General features: G+C 32.9%; 1 protein-coding gene across 10 annotated transcripts in view; it reads left to right on the top strand.

The window, feature by feature from the left end:
- Positions 1–18,003, top strand: part of DMD (dystrophin) — a 2,504,498-nt gene that overhangs the window by 1,082,999 nt on the left and 1,403,496 nt on the right. For all 10 annotated transcript variants that reach the window (XM_069063824.1, XM_069063827.1, XM_069063826.1 and 7 more), the window contains 4 exons: positions 3,002–3,124; positions 6,219–6,356; positions 9,276–9,428; positions 10,286–10,468. In XM_069063824.1, coding sequence (XP_068919925.1) covers positions 3,002–3,124; positions 6,219–6,356; positions 9,276–9,428; positions 10,286–10,468 — 597 coding nt within the window. The remainder of the gene's footprint in view (positions 1–3,001; positions 3,125–6,218; positions 6,357–9,275; positions 9,429–10,285; positions 10,469–18,003) is intronic.

Raw genomic sequence — 18,003 nt, 5'->3', positions numbered from 1 at the left:
TTGGTGATGAAATTTCTGAGCAAGAAAGAGCTAAATAAAAAGCTCAGAGGCATTCAGTGGGAGATTTCACTCTACCTAATCAACATGTGTTGGGTAAGATTGTTTCAACACCTGCAGATCAACTTGTTCCATCCTTTAAGGCTAGACTGTTCTATCTTGTTAAACTGGATATCATGCAAGACATTTTTTTCAAGTGATTTGTCAAAATCATTAACTTCTGTTTTTGAAAGATAAAAGGATTTGGTTGGGGAAGGAAGTGATGTTAATTGTCAGAAAATAAGGAAATCTGAGGGACATGACTGGAAAAACAGTTTCTGCTCTATCAGTCACAAATCTCTCTCTCTCTCTCTCTCTCTCTCTCTCTCTCTCTCTCTCTCTCTCTCTCTCTCTCTCTCCCTCCCTCCCTTCCTCCCTGTCCCTCCCTCTCTTTGCAATAAGCATTTCTATAGCTCCCATTGTGTGCCATACACCATATATTTGTAGTTGTTGTTTACAAATTTTATTTCCTTTGATCCTCACAACAACCCAGTGAGGTAGGTGGGACACTTAAACAGATTAAGTGACTAATTCAGTCACAGCTAATAAGTATCTAAGACTGAATCTGAACTCAGGTCTTCCTGACTCCAGGCTTAACACTCTATCCACTATGCCACCAACAGCCTGCCTCTCTACTCTTCCATCTCCCTCTTCCCTTTCACCTCCCCAATCTCCTTTCTCTTTTTCTCTTCCTGCTCCTTCCTCTCTCTCACTTTCTCTGTCCCTTTCCTCCCACCCTTCCCTTACTTTTACTGTCTCCTCCTCTCTCCACTCCTTCCCTTTCCTCTCTCCTCCATACTACAAGGAAACTAAGTCCTGAAGTAATATATTTCATTATTGAACCAGTAAGGTTGTGAAGCAATAATTTATCAAAGAATGTTCAAGTAGCTTGAGAATTACAAAGAAGAGAAGTTATAGTACAGAAGTCTAGTTTAGATAGCAAATTGGAAAATTTTAGGTAATTTTTCCTTGAATTTCTACCACAAAAATCCCTTTGATATTAAATGTATATGTACTTATGTTCCATAGATAATTACTATGTGTCTATGAATGTATATATGTGCTCCAGCTGAAGTATATATATTCATATGCACAGATATATGATCTCATTTGAATATATATTTAAATACAGCCTGTGTTATTATTTTAAGGAGTAGGGATATTGCAAAATTGTTATTTATTAAAGTCAAGCTCATTAGGGAAAGTTAACTGTAATAGTTCCTTGATCTGGTTTATTAAAGGAGGAGGGATTTGATCTGGGTTATACAAAATACAGTAAGACCTAATTATTGGTTCATTAAAATTTAAGTAGTGATATTATCACTTTATTATTATATTTTATATAAGCACATAGCAGAGTGAATTTGTTACCCCAAATATTAGCAGATGTGATGATCTGCTCAATAACATATGAATGCATAATAGTAACAATTCACTATAATCTCATGAGTTTTTAATAATCTACAAAATCGACCACAGTGTTATAAAAGCATCTTAATTTCAATTAAGTGAGCTATGAGTCCATCCATATAGGATCATGCCTGATAGAATTTTAAGTTCTACTTTGAGATTTCAATATGTATGATATTGTTAGTAATATGCTTAATTATAAATTCAGCACTGAAAAATTATAGCCAAAATAATTCAAAAATTATTTCTTGCATATTATTTCCTAGAAAATGTCAAGGTATCATTCCCACATCTTAATATCACCACGTATTTTGAATGCACTTGAGCAGTCTCATTGGTGATAGAATGCTTATAGGCATTTGTACCTAATGTCATGTATAAGACAATATTTAGATTTATTTTAACCTTATAACACCAGAGCATGAAAACATCCTCTCTTTCCACGGAGGAAAGAATTTTTTTTTTTTTACTAAGGGATGGATGGCTAGATTAAAAGCAAGTAAGAGGAAGGCTGATGTCCCTATATAAAATTATTTAAAAAAAAAACTATGGCTTTACAGTGTATATTTTCACTAATGTCATAGAGTCAGGGTAACCATATTTTGTCTTATAAATCCACAAAGCATAAAAAAAACTTTTCCAAAGCATATTTTATGCAAAGACTTCTAATAAGATGAAAAATGTTTGCAGAGGTAAGCCTCCAAAAACACTCTATTAATCTTTTGTTTTTTTACTTCATAATGAAGCCTTAAAATACACTTATGAATTTATATTAAATTGTAAATACAAACCCATTCATCAAATTTCCCATGTGGTATTTAGAAAATGAGAGAAAGTTATCCTGTTATTATTTACAAGTAGTAGCTTCCAGTTATTGATAAAAAATGCAAAATTAAAGAAACTGAAATGAAATTAAGTATGCAAATTGTTAAAAGGCAGTAAACATGTCTTAATATGGGTTCATTAAATTGTATATGGGGGAGGCAAGTTGGGGAGTATTCTGGGTTTATTTTTTTATATGTCAACAAAAAGTGTTCTAAATTTCCTTAATTATGTCTGCCTTACAAGTGCATGCTGGGCAATTTTACAATAGTACATGTTCTATGTAAGGCATTAAAGCAAATTTCCTTGTAGTTCTTTTAAATATATTGTGACAATCCTGCATTTTCACCTAATTTTACTGCTTATTGATGTGTGAAGTAAATGCAAGTAGTCTATAAAATGAAAGTAGTGTTTCCATTGGAATACTTCAACTTATATAGAGGGATAAAATATATCAGCAGAATACTGAAAATTAGAATGTGGCAAAATATTGAAATTGGCATTTTGGTTATTTTGACAGAATAAAGTTTCATCTTGAATGTTTTTCAGCTCTGATGATATTATTTATCTTTATTTACATTTACAGGTAGTTCCACCACTCATTTCAGGAATCATGCAAAATATAAGATAATTCATGCATTTGTAAAGCAACAGGGGGTTGATACCAGATATATTTTTGTGTGTTTCTAATAAAAATGATTTTTATTTAAATTAGCACTATCTTTTTTTTTAGGCCTCCATTCCTTTGAAGGAATTGGAGCAGTTTAACTCAGATATACAAAAATTGCTTGAACCACTGGAGGCTGAAATTCAGCAGGGGGTGAATCTGAAAGAGGAAGACTTCAATAAAGATATGGTAAATTGGTTGTGATAGAAGTGTGAATGAACTAGGAGTGGGAATGAATAAATGCTTGAGTAGAAATTAGAATTTGAATTCTTAGCTAAAACCTCCATATTATATGACTAATGACAAATGCAGAGTGCCCTTGTGGGTACTTTTTAATGAATATCAGATTACTACAATAAGATCATTTAAGGAATCTTAAGTATTGTTCAGCAATTTGGTTTTAACCAGTATTATTTTCAATAAGAAAGAGCACAATGCAACTTTGAGAAAAAGTTGAGTCAAATCAGGAAGCAAATCTGCAGATTAATCTGTAAGTCAGCTATTTAATATAACTGGTATTTTGTCACCAGCAGTTTTTCTCCAGTGTTATCAAATACAGCTGGTGGCTATTGCCAGCAATTTATCTCCAGTGCAATGATTCAGAGAAGGGGACGTGCTCACAAATAATTTAGAGGAATAATTACAGTGATAAACTGTCAAAGGAGACCCAGTTTAGCTAAGTTAAGAAGGATTCATGACCAGAAGATTATCCACCAGGTGACATTTTTTTTTGAGAGGGGACACAGCAACTCAGTGAATCTCTCTACTAAGATGGTTTATGATAGGCAGTGGACTGATCCACACTTGTGAATTAATAGGACTTTTTTCGAAGTATGTGTTATGTGTATATATATGAAAATATGTACATGTACATATGTGTACATATATTCATATATATACTTATACAGTTACAGAACTGAATAATAGCACAAAATACTGGAATTACAGTCATCTAAAGCCTGTTGTCATGTGAGGAATAAAAGATGACGGACCACTTTCACTCTAGGAGAGCACTTCAAACAATTTCAAAATTCTTTGTGATTTGACAAATTCTCCAGCCTATTTCACAGTCTCTTGTTTCCCCTGTTCCATCACCCTTTCCACATTTTATTTTATTTTTTACTCAACAGCTATCACTATCTATAGCTCTTTCTGTCTTTCCATATACCTTACTATAGACCTCTGCCTCATCATACAGAACTTTCAAATATGTCAGCAGTTGATGTTAGAGACAACAGTTGAAAGAAACCATGTCACTAGACAAAGCATAAGTAACTAAGCCATGGTAATATGAAGAAAAAAGTCAGATTCTTTCACAAAAATTAGTTCCCATAGGTGTCTGTCCTACTGGAGCTACCTGTATTCAAGCTCCTTGTGTAGCTGGTTTGGTGGTATTCCCCCCTCACCTAGAGGGAAGACAAGTAAGAAGAGGTACCAAGGCTTTCCCAGATGCTCAGCTACAGGTACTCCTTCCCACCAGCAATGAAGCAACTAATCAACCAGAGCTTACCAAGGTGAAAGAAAAGAACTATGGTAATGATAATAGTAACAACAACTCATATTGTGTAGCAATTTAAGGGTTTGCAAAGAGAAATATGCTATATACCTAATTTCATAGTATCCTCACAAAAACTCTGGGAAGTAGGTACTACCCATTTTACAGATAATGAAACTGAGACTTAGATTAAGTAATTTGCCCAGGGTCACACAGCTAGTGAATGTCTCAGGTAGGATTGAACCCAGGTCATCTTGACCATTACTATACTCACAAGACCATCTTGCCTTACTAATGCAACTGGTTAACCATCCAACTTATTGTCTATCTTGGCACATGACCATCATGTCATGAAGGAAAATTCCATTTCACCTCTGGAAAGTACTGTATGGTTGGAAGGTGCCAACATAAGTAAAATATTCTTTATCTAAGAGATGAATACTATATCCATTTGACATTAATCTATCAGTTATATTAAGAGGAATATCAAGTAAATACTTGATATTTTTTCTTTTCCAAAAATAAATCAGTGTTTCCCCATTTAGTATTGAAATAAAAATATTTTCAATTTTAACCCCCAAAATTACATTCCTTATATTTTCAGTTTTTTGTGTATTTTTTTTTTCATTTTCATTTTTAATGTACCAAAGCAACCCTGGATTTTAGTACAAAATTTCACCTCTTTATGTCAGTAGAATTCCTACAATGATGAGTTAAGAAAATAAAAATGATGACAAAAATTAGGTATAAACCTTATGTGCCAACATATAAATATGCAAAACAAAAATGTTTTGGTGTATGTAATTTTTAAAGTAATCAAAACAAACCATAATTATTTTATGCAATAAAATCAACATAACAGAAAACAATAGGTTATTTGCAGTGTCTGTTTTGTGTACCATTTTACACACACATACGTACACAAAGATATTAACTCCCTGATCTTTTTATGCTTTCCACTGAAATTAGTTTAATAAAATGCATAGGAGAGGTAGAATTTATGTAATTGACAGTTAAACTTATTTTTAAAAAAATCAGAGTACTGTCAGACAATTGAGTTTTCTATAAAGCTACCACTAAAATTAAAGCATATGTTTAGGTTTAAAATAATTACTAGAGCCTTACATAATATTTAAATAAGTGAATGCAACATGTTTTTAATATTTCAAAGATTGCTTGAAATATTCAAGTTAAAAAAATAGACAAATCAAACTTTCTTCTGACTTTGCAGAAAAATTCTTGCAGAGTGCAGTTTTTTTTAGCAGTAAAATATATGTACCAAAGGAAAAGCCCATCTGTATGTGTATATACATATATACAGATGTATGTGTGTATATGTGTACATATATGAATTTATAATGTATATGTGTTCATGTATAAATAATGAACTTTATTAAAGTTGTGGGAAAAAATAAATATGAACTTAAATTTTTGGTATCAGTTATTTTAGTATATGTCAGTAATGATGTCACTTGAAACTTTATTTTCTGGATTTTCCCATTTTTGAATATGATCTTAAATATCAAAACAAATTCTAATGACACAACTCTGAAGTCTATACATGTCTTTTCCCACCACTAAACACCTTCCAACTAAAAATAACAGCAAATTTTAAATAATTTATCCTACTTTTTTCATCTTTGTTAAAAATGAAAATACATTCAATACAATCTTTTACAAATTCCACAAAAATACAACAGTTTTAAATGCTTTTAGTGTCTTTTTTTCTGATAATGATTGTATTTTTTTTTTACCAAAATGAAGACTATACTTGTTGTTTTTAATCAGAGTGAAGACAATGAGGGTACTGTAAAAGAATTGTTGCAAAGAGGAGACACCTTACAACAAAGAATCACAGATGAGAGAAAGCGAGAGGAAATAAAGATAAAACAGCAGCTGTTACAGACAAAACATAATGCTCTCAAGGTATAGGAGTTAAAATTATAATATACCTTGCCTGTGTTGTTCTTCTTCTTTATATAGGATAAAATTCTCTGTTCATAAATAAATTTGCTTAGTATATCAATGATTGAGAATATAAATTAATACATTTAAATGTGTGTATTGACTTCATTAAGCATTTCTGATTTATGCCATTTTTATTAAAGAAAATTATTGTCTTGTCATCTACCAACAAGGTTTAAAATCATATTACACTGGTTATTTGAATACTTTTTCTGGACTATATATAATTAGAAGCATATTAAAGATGCTTAGTTACCTGAATTTTATGGTTTTACTTTCCTGAACTATTAAAAAATGATGTTTAATTGTGTTTGTTTTGAAACTCAAGTTTAAAGACCAATTCGAACAGGTGATATTTTATTTTATTCTGTGCTCATGTATATATGTGTGTATGTATACATATACATATGTATACATATACATATGTATATATACATATACATACACACGTAACACACACATATATGTTGGGATAAAATTTAACTAGTTTTCTGGCATCGTGACACTTGCTAGATAAAGACTTAGAATGCTCTTTTTCTAACACATCTTGCCATTAAGAAATTTACCTAACCTGAGGAAAGCAATCTCACTTTCCCAGCAGTAGAATAACCCTTGAAAGAAACTTAAGAATCTTCAAAGAAAAGGACTGTTTTAACATCAAAAAGCAATATTGTCAGGCTTTCATTTAAGCATATACCAGCTCTCAAATGTTGAATAAGAATTTTTGTCATAAAAGCAGAAAAGCATGTTTATTTTCTGTAATTAATATTTGCCTAGCTTTTGGCCAGAGCCTGAACAAGTTTTGTGAACTGATGATTCTTTTGCATGGCAATATTAACTATTTTGCATGCATGACTGGTTTTCTAGTAGTGTTAATTGTAATACTTCTTATTGTTAATAGTAGTGCTAAAGTAAATCACTCTTTTATAGCTATGACTAGGTAGATGGAGTCTATATTCTATATGCAAATCAGAGAATAAAACTCTATTCTGTAGAGTCAGACAAACAAACTGCTGGGAATGTAATTACATGATATTGTGACTGCAAGGAATCTGGAAGAAAAGTCTAATTGGCTAACAGCTGTTCTGAAGGTAACTGCTGATAAATACACTAGATAGAAAACACCTATTTCTTAGGGGAATATAAGTGAAAATCAGAAGGTACTCAGAATTTCTGAAGGCTTTGTTGATTTTTGGTTATGATGAGGTTTAGGGAGTTGTCTATCAGGACTTTGCAAAGGTACTTAATTACACTTATGTTTTAATAACTGTTTTTTTCTATAATTGTTTACAAATATTCTCCATTCTTTTCTTTTCATTTGGGGTAAACAGGCCTTAACTCTGTGATCTGAAAGCCCATTTTTGACAGTCAAGTATATGACAATACAAAGTACCTTGGCCTCATCTGGTTATGTCTTTATTGCTTTTTAAAAAATCACATTCTAAGTGGTCCATCAAAAGTAGGTGCAAAACTTCCTCGAGGATAGATATGGGTGAAGAGGAACAAGAGATAAAATCAATCCAGTTTTCCATTTAAATTTGGAGTAATTTATAGACCTAGAATTAGAAATAAATGGACAATTAAAGTACTTCTACATAATTTGACCCAAACTATATCCACAAAACTCCATTGGTGTCAATAAATCTCAATTATATTTCCATGCCCAAGTCTACATTGATCTTGGTGCAGTCACATTGTTAAAAATCCACATGGCTCCAACTGTCTAAGCCTAGCCTTTACACATCATTAAAATATTAAAATTTATTTTTTTTCAGTAGTGGAAAGTTGTTACTTTCTTTTGACAAATTTAAGTCCAGTGTATGTAAAGCATAATTGCTACTGCACTAAAGTAATGAAAGCCATTTATGCAGACCTGTGATACTTTTAATTATAATAAAATGGCATTCAAACTCATTCTATTGATCCAACAGATATTGGGTATACTTGCATAGACCAAGGTGATTGATTTTTTTCTTAGGTGACTCAATAAAGGCATTCAACCTTGACAGATAAATCTCAATGGAATATCAAACAGTTCAAACAAATTCAAATAAACTATTTTCTTATCAAATTGATTGGAAACCATGTAGCTTTCTTTCCTCTTTTTCTGATGGTAAGTAAGTTACTTTGGGTATGGAGATTCTTATTCTTATTAGTGTAAAATACACAAAAGATGTCAGTACCATTAGTTATTTTTTTAATAGAAGAAATGTTCAAACTTTGCCCTATGCATTTTTTCTTTTTCCTGTAGAAACAGACTTTATTAAAATTAAGCATTGTAAGAACTTAACAGAACCAATTAAAACTTGCATGCCCTACTAATAATGAATTTCATTTTCTTTGTAATAGCTCATGAAGAGTCTTAACCATATGAATGTTTGTTGCTTGATTGTATTTGAACATTTTTTTTACTTGTCTGAGTTTGCATTTGACATTTTTTCCATACATTTCTTAGGATCCTACAGCCTCTTATACTTATGTAGCTGTCTAGTTGGCTGGATATTTTCTTAGCCCCAGAAGTGTCACATAAAACCTGAAGTCTCAAATAGCAACACATTTAATGTTTTAAAAGAGATTAATTAAGTATGGCAGTAGACCTCAGAACAAATTTGGACCAAGAATCAAAGAATAATTTAGATGTACTCAGATCTCTTGGACATGTGTGTGTGAGTGTGTGTGTGTGTGTGTGTGTGTGTAGACTTCTTATCCTACATATTCTTAGTTTGCTTCTTTTTTATCTTAACAGAATAAAATAGGCAAATTTGACCTAAGAGTTAAAGATTGTGAAGGTCTAATTTTAAAGTAACAACATAGTAAGCACCAGTTAAAAGACTCTAAACCTTTTCATTGATAATCTAATAATGTCTGCACTGTGAACAGGATTTGAGGTCTCAGAGAAGAAAAAAGGCTCTAGAAATTTCTCATCAGTGGTATCAGTACAAGAGGCAGGCTGATGATCTACTGAAATGCTTGGATGACATTGAGAAAAAATTAGCCAGTCTACCAGAACCCAAAGATGAATGGAAACTAAAGGTAATGTTGTTTTAGAATGCCAATAGTAGTTTTTATGTCGTGCTCTATTAATTTCAAAATAAACTACATGTAGACCATACTAAAATTCTTCATGTTCTTGTTCTCCCTACTAGCAGTCTGTGATTTGATGCATTTCCTTGTATTACTAATTTTTTTGGTAAATGTTTTATTGTAATAAATGTCATTCAAATTTTATAAAACAGATTAAATAAAATGTTTGACTTGTCTAAAATAGATTGAGAAATGTTATGTGTTTCCAGTAAAAGTTGTAATTGACTTTGTGTATCTTTGTTCCAGATGAACAAATGACTTATCAGTATATGGACGCCTTCCTTTTCATGTTAGCACATTCATTTCATCAGAGCATTGTCATACACCTCTGTCAAATCAATGTAGATTCATTTCCCTATTGTCTGAAGATTTTTTCAGTTATCACTTTCTTCTTTTGCTTCATTCTCTGTTGAGTTTCTCCAAAAGTTAAAAAAGAGCATTAACAAATAATTCAATGAACCCTTGAAATTTTGATTTGTACAATCCCAAATAATGGAGTTATTGCTTCAATTTTCAGTCATCAAAATTTAAAAGAAAGAAAATGTGGCAATTATTTCAGTGTCCCTCACATACACTTTATTTAATAGAATCTATTTTTTAAAGCACCACATACAAGGAGATACTTGAAATTATTTAATTTCTTTTACTCCAACATACAGTAAGGTCTATCCCTAACTGTATATTTTATGATTTCAATAAAGTGGAAAGCCTTTGAAAATTCTGAAAGACGTATTTGCTGCTTTCAAGTTGGTTGCTGTGGTTGGTTAGCTAACTGCCCTGGGCCCTGTATTGGTTTTGCTCACTAGGAGATTGATCGTGAGTTGCAGAAGAAGACAGAAGAATTGAATGCGGTGCACAGACAAGCTGAGAGCTTGTCTAAGGATGGGGCCGCAAAGGCTGTGGAGCCAACCCTGATCCAGCTAAGCAAGCGCTGGCGAGAAATTGAGAACAAATTTGCTCAGTTTCGGAGACTCAACTATGCACAAATTGTGAGTTGTTACTGGCAAACCAATGTGTTTGCAACTCCTACTATTACTAACAGAGCCCTACTAATGATAAGGAAAATCTCAGATAAAATTTCAACTCCTCCAAAGCTTATCTTCACGTCAGCAGCTTCCTTTTTTATTAAGCTACTGACTTGTTTTTAGAATGATTTCAAAAAAGAAAAGCCAACCTTGAAGTAATCAGTGACAGAGAACAATCCCATTTTCACAAAAAAACCCTTAATTTTTTTTTGCCTCATCATTTTTCCATAACATTAGAAGTGTAAACTCGTCAGCATATCATACATTTACTTTATTTCAGCATACATGTCTTATCAAAAAATGTATTACCTTCCCAGGATCATCCCATGCAAATTTTAATTGTTTTTATGTATATGTAGTCTATAATAAATACATGTTGGGAATTTTTTCTTACATCTCTTGTGTATGGCTCTTTTAACAGGATTGAATGAACTTTAACTGAGACATAAATTATGTATGTGCTAAATAAGTTAAAATGATGATATTATAGAAGAATATAATTCTTTGTAAGCATTTGATTGATCTGATTGATAAATGATAGGGATTGAAAATCATGTACATTACAAGGTCTTTGAGGGTAAAAAAAAAAAAGTACACAGAGTCTGAAAAAGGATTGTTGATATCTATTTTTGTCAAGTAGCTGTCTGGAAATCTTGTAACATTTGTTGACTAGAAATTGACGTATCATAAACCAAAGGGACCTTCCTATAGTTTCCCTATTTCTTTTCCTATTTCTTTTTTTTTTATTTTTTAACATGAAAAGATACATTTACCACTAAGAATTCAACCAAAGAAAATATGGACAACATAGTATGTTAAAGTCTACACAGTCATTAATAGATGTTTCTACCCAGGAAATTTTTCTGTGACTTTGTTTATTCTATCTGAAATATGAACTATTTTGAAAAATTACTTTAACATCTTATTGTACATAACTTTAAGACAAATAACCCAACATGCATATTTCAGTGTGATGTATTGACCAAAAAAGTACATAATTTGGAAGGTTGTTTCTTACTTTAAGATTACTATTTGAGTTCATAAATATATATGTTGTTTTTACAAAATGAAATTGTCTAAAATATAATACCAATGGGAACATTTGTGCAGTTGAAATAAGTAATCCAAGAAATATTGAAATGATATTATGTTGTTTGGTTTTGTTCTAGTTGATTGCCTTTCTCATCTTATACTTCATATTAAGCTTTATGATTCTGATCAGTCATAGATCATTAAAGCTTATACTGAAAAGCTGTACCAATATATGCAAAGTACATGAAAGATTTAAGGAAGTTATCCAGGTAATTCAAGGAAATATTAAATGTATTTTTCAGGAGAAAGTATTTCTTTTGACCTGAATTATCTAGCTAGTTGCCTCAGTTCTTTATTTTACATCAAACTATTGTACACGGAGTCTGAAAAGGATTGTTGGTAATTAATATATTCTTATAAACTAGCACCAAAGTTAAAAACTGCTATTTGCTTAGGGAAAATAATTAAGTCAATGTTAAAAACAAAATTAGAATATGTTAATAATAGTTTCCTGAAGCCTTGAGAAATAATTTCTCTATATAATATTCATTCAAGAGCATGGGATGCCCTTCATAGTCATCTGGTATAAATTTTTCAATCAGAAAGAAGATTGAAAATGGTTTTAGGTTATTTCCCGTTTATCTATGGCAATATAGTTCATCAATTCATGCATACAAAATAATGCATAATGACATTTGGTCTTGAAATGTAACTAGAACTTTAGAATCTGAGAATATATATCAATATCAATAGAGTCTAGATGTTTGTAGAACAGAGCATGCTGAATGATAAATTAAAGGATTTGGATTTTGGTCCTCATTCCATGACTTATTAGTCCAATGAACTTGGCAAAATACCAGTTTCTCTTCTATAAAATATGAAGAGCAATCCCTCATCTGCCTACCTTAGAAAGTTTTTTGTGAAAATTAACTAAAATATTTACTAACACACCAAAAAAATCACTGCTTTGCAAATATAAAGCATTATTATTAGTTCTCCATACTCACCAGTCTATTTCTATATTTTAGACAATGGTTACTGATATGAATGATCAGCAGCATTTCTTCTATGTGGTGGTACCAGAGGAATTTTGTGATAAGAATTGAGTTCATCAAATAAGCAGGATAGTGGAAATCATCCTCTAATGTCTCTACAGATATCTTTGTAGTCACAAAAGTCTCTTGATCTTCACTATGACCCTATGATCTAGGTGCTATTAACATTTCCATTTTGCCAATGAGGAAACTGAGTCTAAGAGAAGTTAAATGACTTGATTGGTCATACAGATTGTGAGCATCTAAGGCAGAATTTGAACTTAAGACTTCCTATCTCCAAGCCTAATACTCCATCCACTCTTCCATGTTGGTCATCATAAAATATCAAAGCTAGAAGGATTGTTCAAACATATCTAGTCTAACTGATTCATATCATAGAGATAGCTACATGGCACAGCCTGACAGCACGGGACCCAGAATCATGAAGATGAGTTCAAATCCTACCTCAGAGACATACTAGCTATGTGACCCTTAGAAAGACACTTAATCTCTATCTGCATCAGTTTCCTTCTTTGTGGAACTGGGATAATAATGGTACCTACCCCACAGGGTTGTTGTAAATAATATAAAATGAGTTAGTCTTTGTAAAGTGTTTTGTAGACGTTAAAGTGTCATGTAAATGCAATTATTGATATCATAATTATAATTAATATTACTGTTGTTATTTTAGATGAGAAATCTGAAATCCAAAAATGTCCAATATCATAAGCTAATTAGTGGAAGAACTAGGGCTCAAATCTCAGCCTCCTTCCACTATAATATAGTAGGAGTTGAATAAAAGTGCTATATACATTTTCATATTTTTTCGATTATAATTTTAAGAGATCTGTGCTTAAATATGTAAGAGTAAGAAGACCCCTATATAGGAGTTTCTGTCAATCAGTGGTGACAGCATGTACAGTAGTAGTATTCTTAAACCAAGTCAGTAACATCTTATCATATCCAAGGGATCCCAGAATAGTCGTGGTTTACTGAAACAACAAGATACTCTTTTGGGAGATCACTGCAGCAAATCCCAGTTGAAGTATATAGAAAGTTCTCAGTACTGGACACCATGGGAAAGAGATGATTGCTAGACACAGAAAACTGAAAAAAGTCAAGATGAATTAGGAGGTGTAATTATTTCTCAAGACCAGGGTGAGCTCAAACCAATAAGATGGAAAAAAGTGGGGTATCAAATTCACTATTCTGAGGGACAACTTGGGGACAGGAAATGTGTATATCCTATTAAGGTAAAGTATTGAGTTAATTGGGAAAAGGCAGGAAATGTTCTTAATAGGATTGGAAGTGAATCTTCCTAAATTGAAAAATATTGCCTTTTGACACCATGAACAGTCCTCATTGTTCTATTTCTCTTAGCACTTAAAAGGGTTTGGCCTCACAAGATTATGATTCCTGGTTGGGCTTTAATAACTAGAACATGGAGAATATAGTACTATTCTAATTTTCCTTTTTCTGTCAGTGACACTTATCATTCTGCAAGGGCCAGCAAACTATAGCCTGTTGGTCGAATCTGGCTAATCATGCCTTAATAATGACAGATAACAGATGAACCGTCTGATTATTTTGGCAGTATCCCAAAATTTTAAATGGTGAAATTTTAAAATAAAGTTTTATTGTATTTAAGTATATGAAAAGCATTCTTACCTTGGGGTAGCTCCTGTGCTAGAACTACCACCTGAAACATCCAGTAATCTTTGGTTCTCCCTCCTGCTTTAATCCCTACATTCAATGACTTCTTGACTGCCAAAATAATCAAACAGTTTATCTCTTATCTGTCATTATTAAGGCATGATTAGCCCATGCCCTTTTCTAATCATATACTTCTTCGATCATGTCTTTTATTCTAATTTTCACATTCTGTCCATGATTGGGTCATAAACTTCCCTGGTCAAATCAATGGGGTATATTGAATTACTCTCAAAAGTTTCTTTCTTTATGCCTCCACCCAGATTTTCCCTTATAATGTCAGATTTGGGTTTGTCTTACTACCATCTAGGGTTTTCCTTGAGAACATCTGAATTTGTCTCATTTCTAGATCTCCAAAGAAAAGATCATGGGGTGGCAGCTTCCATACTAGCACTTGGGCTAAAAATGCATCAAGAATGGGGGTGGCTAGATGATACAGTGAATAGAGCACTGGCCCTGGAGTCAGGAGGACCTGAGTTCAAATCCGGCCTTAGACACTTAAAACAAAATCTAGCCATGTGACCTTGGGCAAGACACTTAATCCCAATTGCCCTCCAAAAAAAAAAAAAGAATGGAGCAAACATTATTTCTCCTGAAAAAAAATGCCAAGACTTGATTCTAATGCCACAAAAAATCAAAACAATCTTACATCCTATACAGATGTGTGCCCTCACTTTCCAGGAACTTATATAGTATTGTCTTCTTTCCACAAGGCAAAACACTTAATGTTACTGATACAGCACTCTTCATCTGGTGAGCTCTACATTCCTCAAAGACCTATAAAGACCTCTGCTTCTATAAGGGGAAAGGAGCAGAAATTGCTAGAATCAAGTAATCACTTATCCAGTGAAATTAATTTCCCTTCCCTTCACCTACATTGACTATTTTAGTGTTGAGGTTTCCATCCAAGAGAGAATTATTTGGTGATCACTAACGACAATACTTTTCGGGGCATCTAGGTGCTGCAGTGAATAGAGCACTGGCCCTGGAGTCAGGAGAACCTGGGTTCAGATCCGGCCTCAGACAGTTGACACACTAGCTGTGTGACTTTGGGCAAGTCACTTAACCCCAATTGCCCTCCAAAAAGCAAAAAAAAAAAAAAGAATACTTTTCCCTTGACTTTTCATAGTCCATGTAACTCATGGCAACAATGAAGGATAGGATCTAAATTTACTCTACCATATTGTGCTTCAGTTCTTCTCTGCTTCTGGTCTCAGGCTCTTGTTTGGTACTGCAACTCCTCTGCATCAGCCAGGAACTCCCATTATTCAATACCCCTTTCTCTGTCACCAGTAGGCTCAGTCTCCTGATTCTTACTGAGGAATTCCTTTTCTCTTCTACCACTTCAATTTCACTTAAAGCTAGAGTTGCTGCAGCTCTTGGGTGGGCAAAGAAACTCCTTACCACTGTATTGCTGATATTTCTAGGGTTATAGAGTTCTCTTCTGCATGTGATTCTCACAGGGATGTGTAGGCCCACTATGCATTGTTTAATTGCCCTTTTGCCTTCTTATTTGGATTCTTGCGTGATTGTCTATAAAGCAATGGCAACAAAAAAGTCCATGATTCTCTACTGTGTCGTAGCCTTAGCTCAATGTATTCAAACATTTGGCTTCTGTCCACGCAACAATACACAAACTAGTATTTTAAAGGTCACCAGTGACGTAGCATGGCACCACAAGAAGAATGCTGGATTTAGTATCAAAGGACTTGAGTTTTAATACTGGCTCTGCAATTATGTATATGACCTTAAATAATTCTCTTATGGTCTCTAGGTCTCTATAGGTCTCTAGGTCTCTACTTTCTATAAAATGATGGATTTGGACAGGATGACTTCTAAAATACTTTCTACCTCTGAGTCTATAAACATATATACCTATGACCTGTTCACCAAATTTAATGACCTCTTCTCAGTTCTTACCCTCATTTACCTTTTAGCAACATTTGGCATTTTAAACATGCTTATCTCCTTTTATGTTTTCTCCTCTTTTGGCTTCCATGATGTGATACTACTGATTCTGATCCTCATCTATCTGCTCTATTTCTGTATTCTCTTCTTGGCTACTCCTTACCATATTAGAAAACAATCAGATAAAAAAAAAAGAACGCCAGGGCCAGAGTTTTAGTGAAAACTCTAGGCAAGAAATCAATGACCAGAAGATAGAGTGGAACCAAAGGGTCATAGCAAAGTGGACATAAAAAAAAATAAATCATTACAAACGTGTTTTTAGCAACAAAGACACCTTGATTCTGAGGCACACTTCTGTCTCACCCAGAATTACTCATAATTTCTCTCCTGATAGCAGGATTTGATCAGTCTTAGGCCTACAAGTAGAAGCAGGGAAGAGAATGTAGAGAGGGAGTATATAGGTTGAAAGAAGGATAGATTCAGGCAATTGCTATTCCATGGAAATTCTCTTGTATATATGTTGTTATGTATAACCAAAAACACATTTATTCATTTTTCCAATTTAATACATTTTTATATCACTACTGTATCAGGCTATGTACATAGCAAAATATTTAATATTTTCATAATATATACATTTTATTATTTATACTTCTGCATTTCAAACATGTAATATTATTTGGTGTCGGTACTCCATCTGTAGATGTAGAACATGGTACCTCTAAAAATCAGAAGAAGAACATCTTAAAAATTTGCTCCAGCCCCTCCCACCCCCCCAAAAAAATCATCATCCTGTGGATGGTCTTTGGTTATTTTTTTCCTGCAAAGAAGAAAAAGAGCATGAATAATATGATTAGACCTATATTGAAAGGCTTCTCATCTTTCGAGAACCTATGACATTCTTAAGTCTGCTGGCATAACCTAGTAAGAGCACAGGGTTACTTGATTACTCTTTATTACTTAGATTTCTGTACTTCCTCCTTCCCTGATAGTTATTTATTTTCTTGTGTATGTCCTACCTATTTAGAATGTAGCTTCTTAAGGACAGAGAGAAGAACTCATGACAGATTATGAAAATGCAGCCTATTGCATTGATACTAGTTAGACCTTGGACATAAGCTATGAAATTCCATGGTATGGGTCACTACATTCAATGATGGGGATTCAAAATAGGAGTTTTCATAGATGGTCTATAAATTGCACATCTAATGTGTATACATCTATCTTAATAGTTAAAATTTGTATCATAAACATATGGATATTTTTGGTTTTATATACTTCAGCTTAATTTAGTAAGCAAAGCTAAAAATCTCTAATGTTATTTTTAAAAATCATTTGTAAATGTTCCTAACTCTTCTTTGTTCTTTCCTTCTTTTAAAATTCTGTATCTAGCTTTCAATAAAGGCCTTATCAGTCATCCTTACCTTAATTCAATTTCAGACATATGATCCCTTTAACTGTTTGGGACATTTTCTTCCTTAGGGAACATCTTTCCCTGATTCAGGCATTTCTTCCTATTTGTCTTGAGTTCCTTCCTCTTTCAACTAAGATACTTCAGTTCTCCTTTCAGATATTATCTCTTCTACATTAACATATATTAATCTTTTGTTTCCATGGAACATAAAACCTATTATTCCCCCGATTGCAAGAAGATTTTTATAATTCTTTATTTTTTTCCTGACAAAAATGCAAGAAAGGAACGTCAATGGTCACATTTGCAGGCCCATATCTTAACATAAATCTCTACAACAACTCCAGCATGTGGTCATGCACCCTCTGCTTGAATATCTCTAATGATAGCAAACATACTTTATT

The sequence above is a fragment of the Petaurus breviceps genome, unplaced genomic scaffold, assembly GCF_028583685.1.
Source record: "Petaurus breviceps papuanus isolate PSGF00001 unplaced genomic scaffold, PetGlider_PUasm1.0 90603, whole genome shotgun sequence".
Classification (NCBI taxonomy): Eukaryota; Metazoa; Chordata; class Mammalia; order Diprotodontia; family Petauridae; genus Petaurus; species Petaurus breviceps.
Note: the sequence above shows the minus strand (reverse complement) of the source record. Positions and strands in the feature narration are given on the sequence as shown.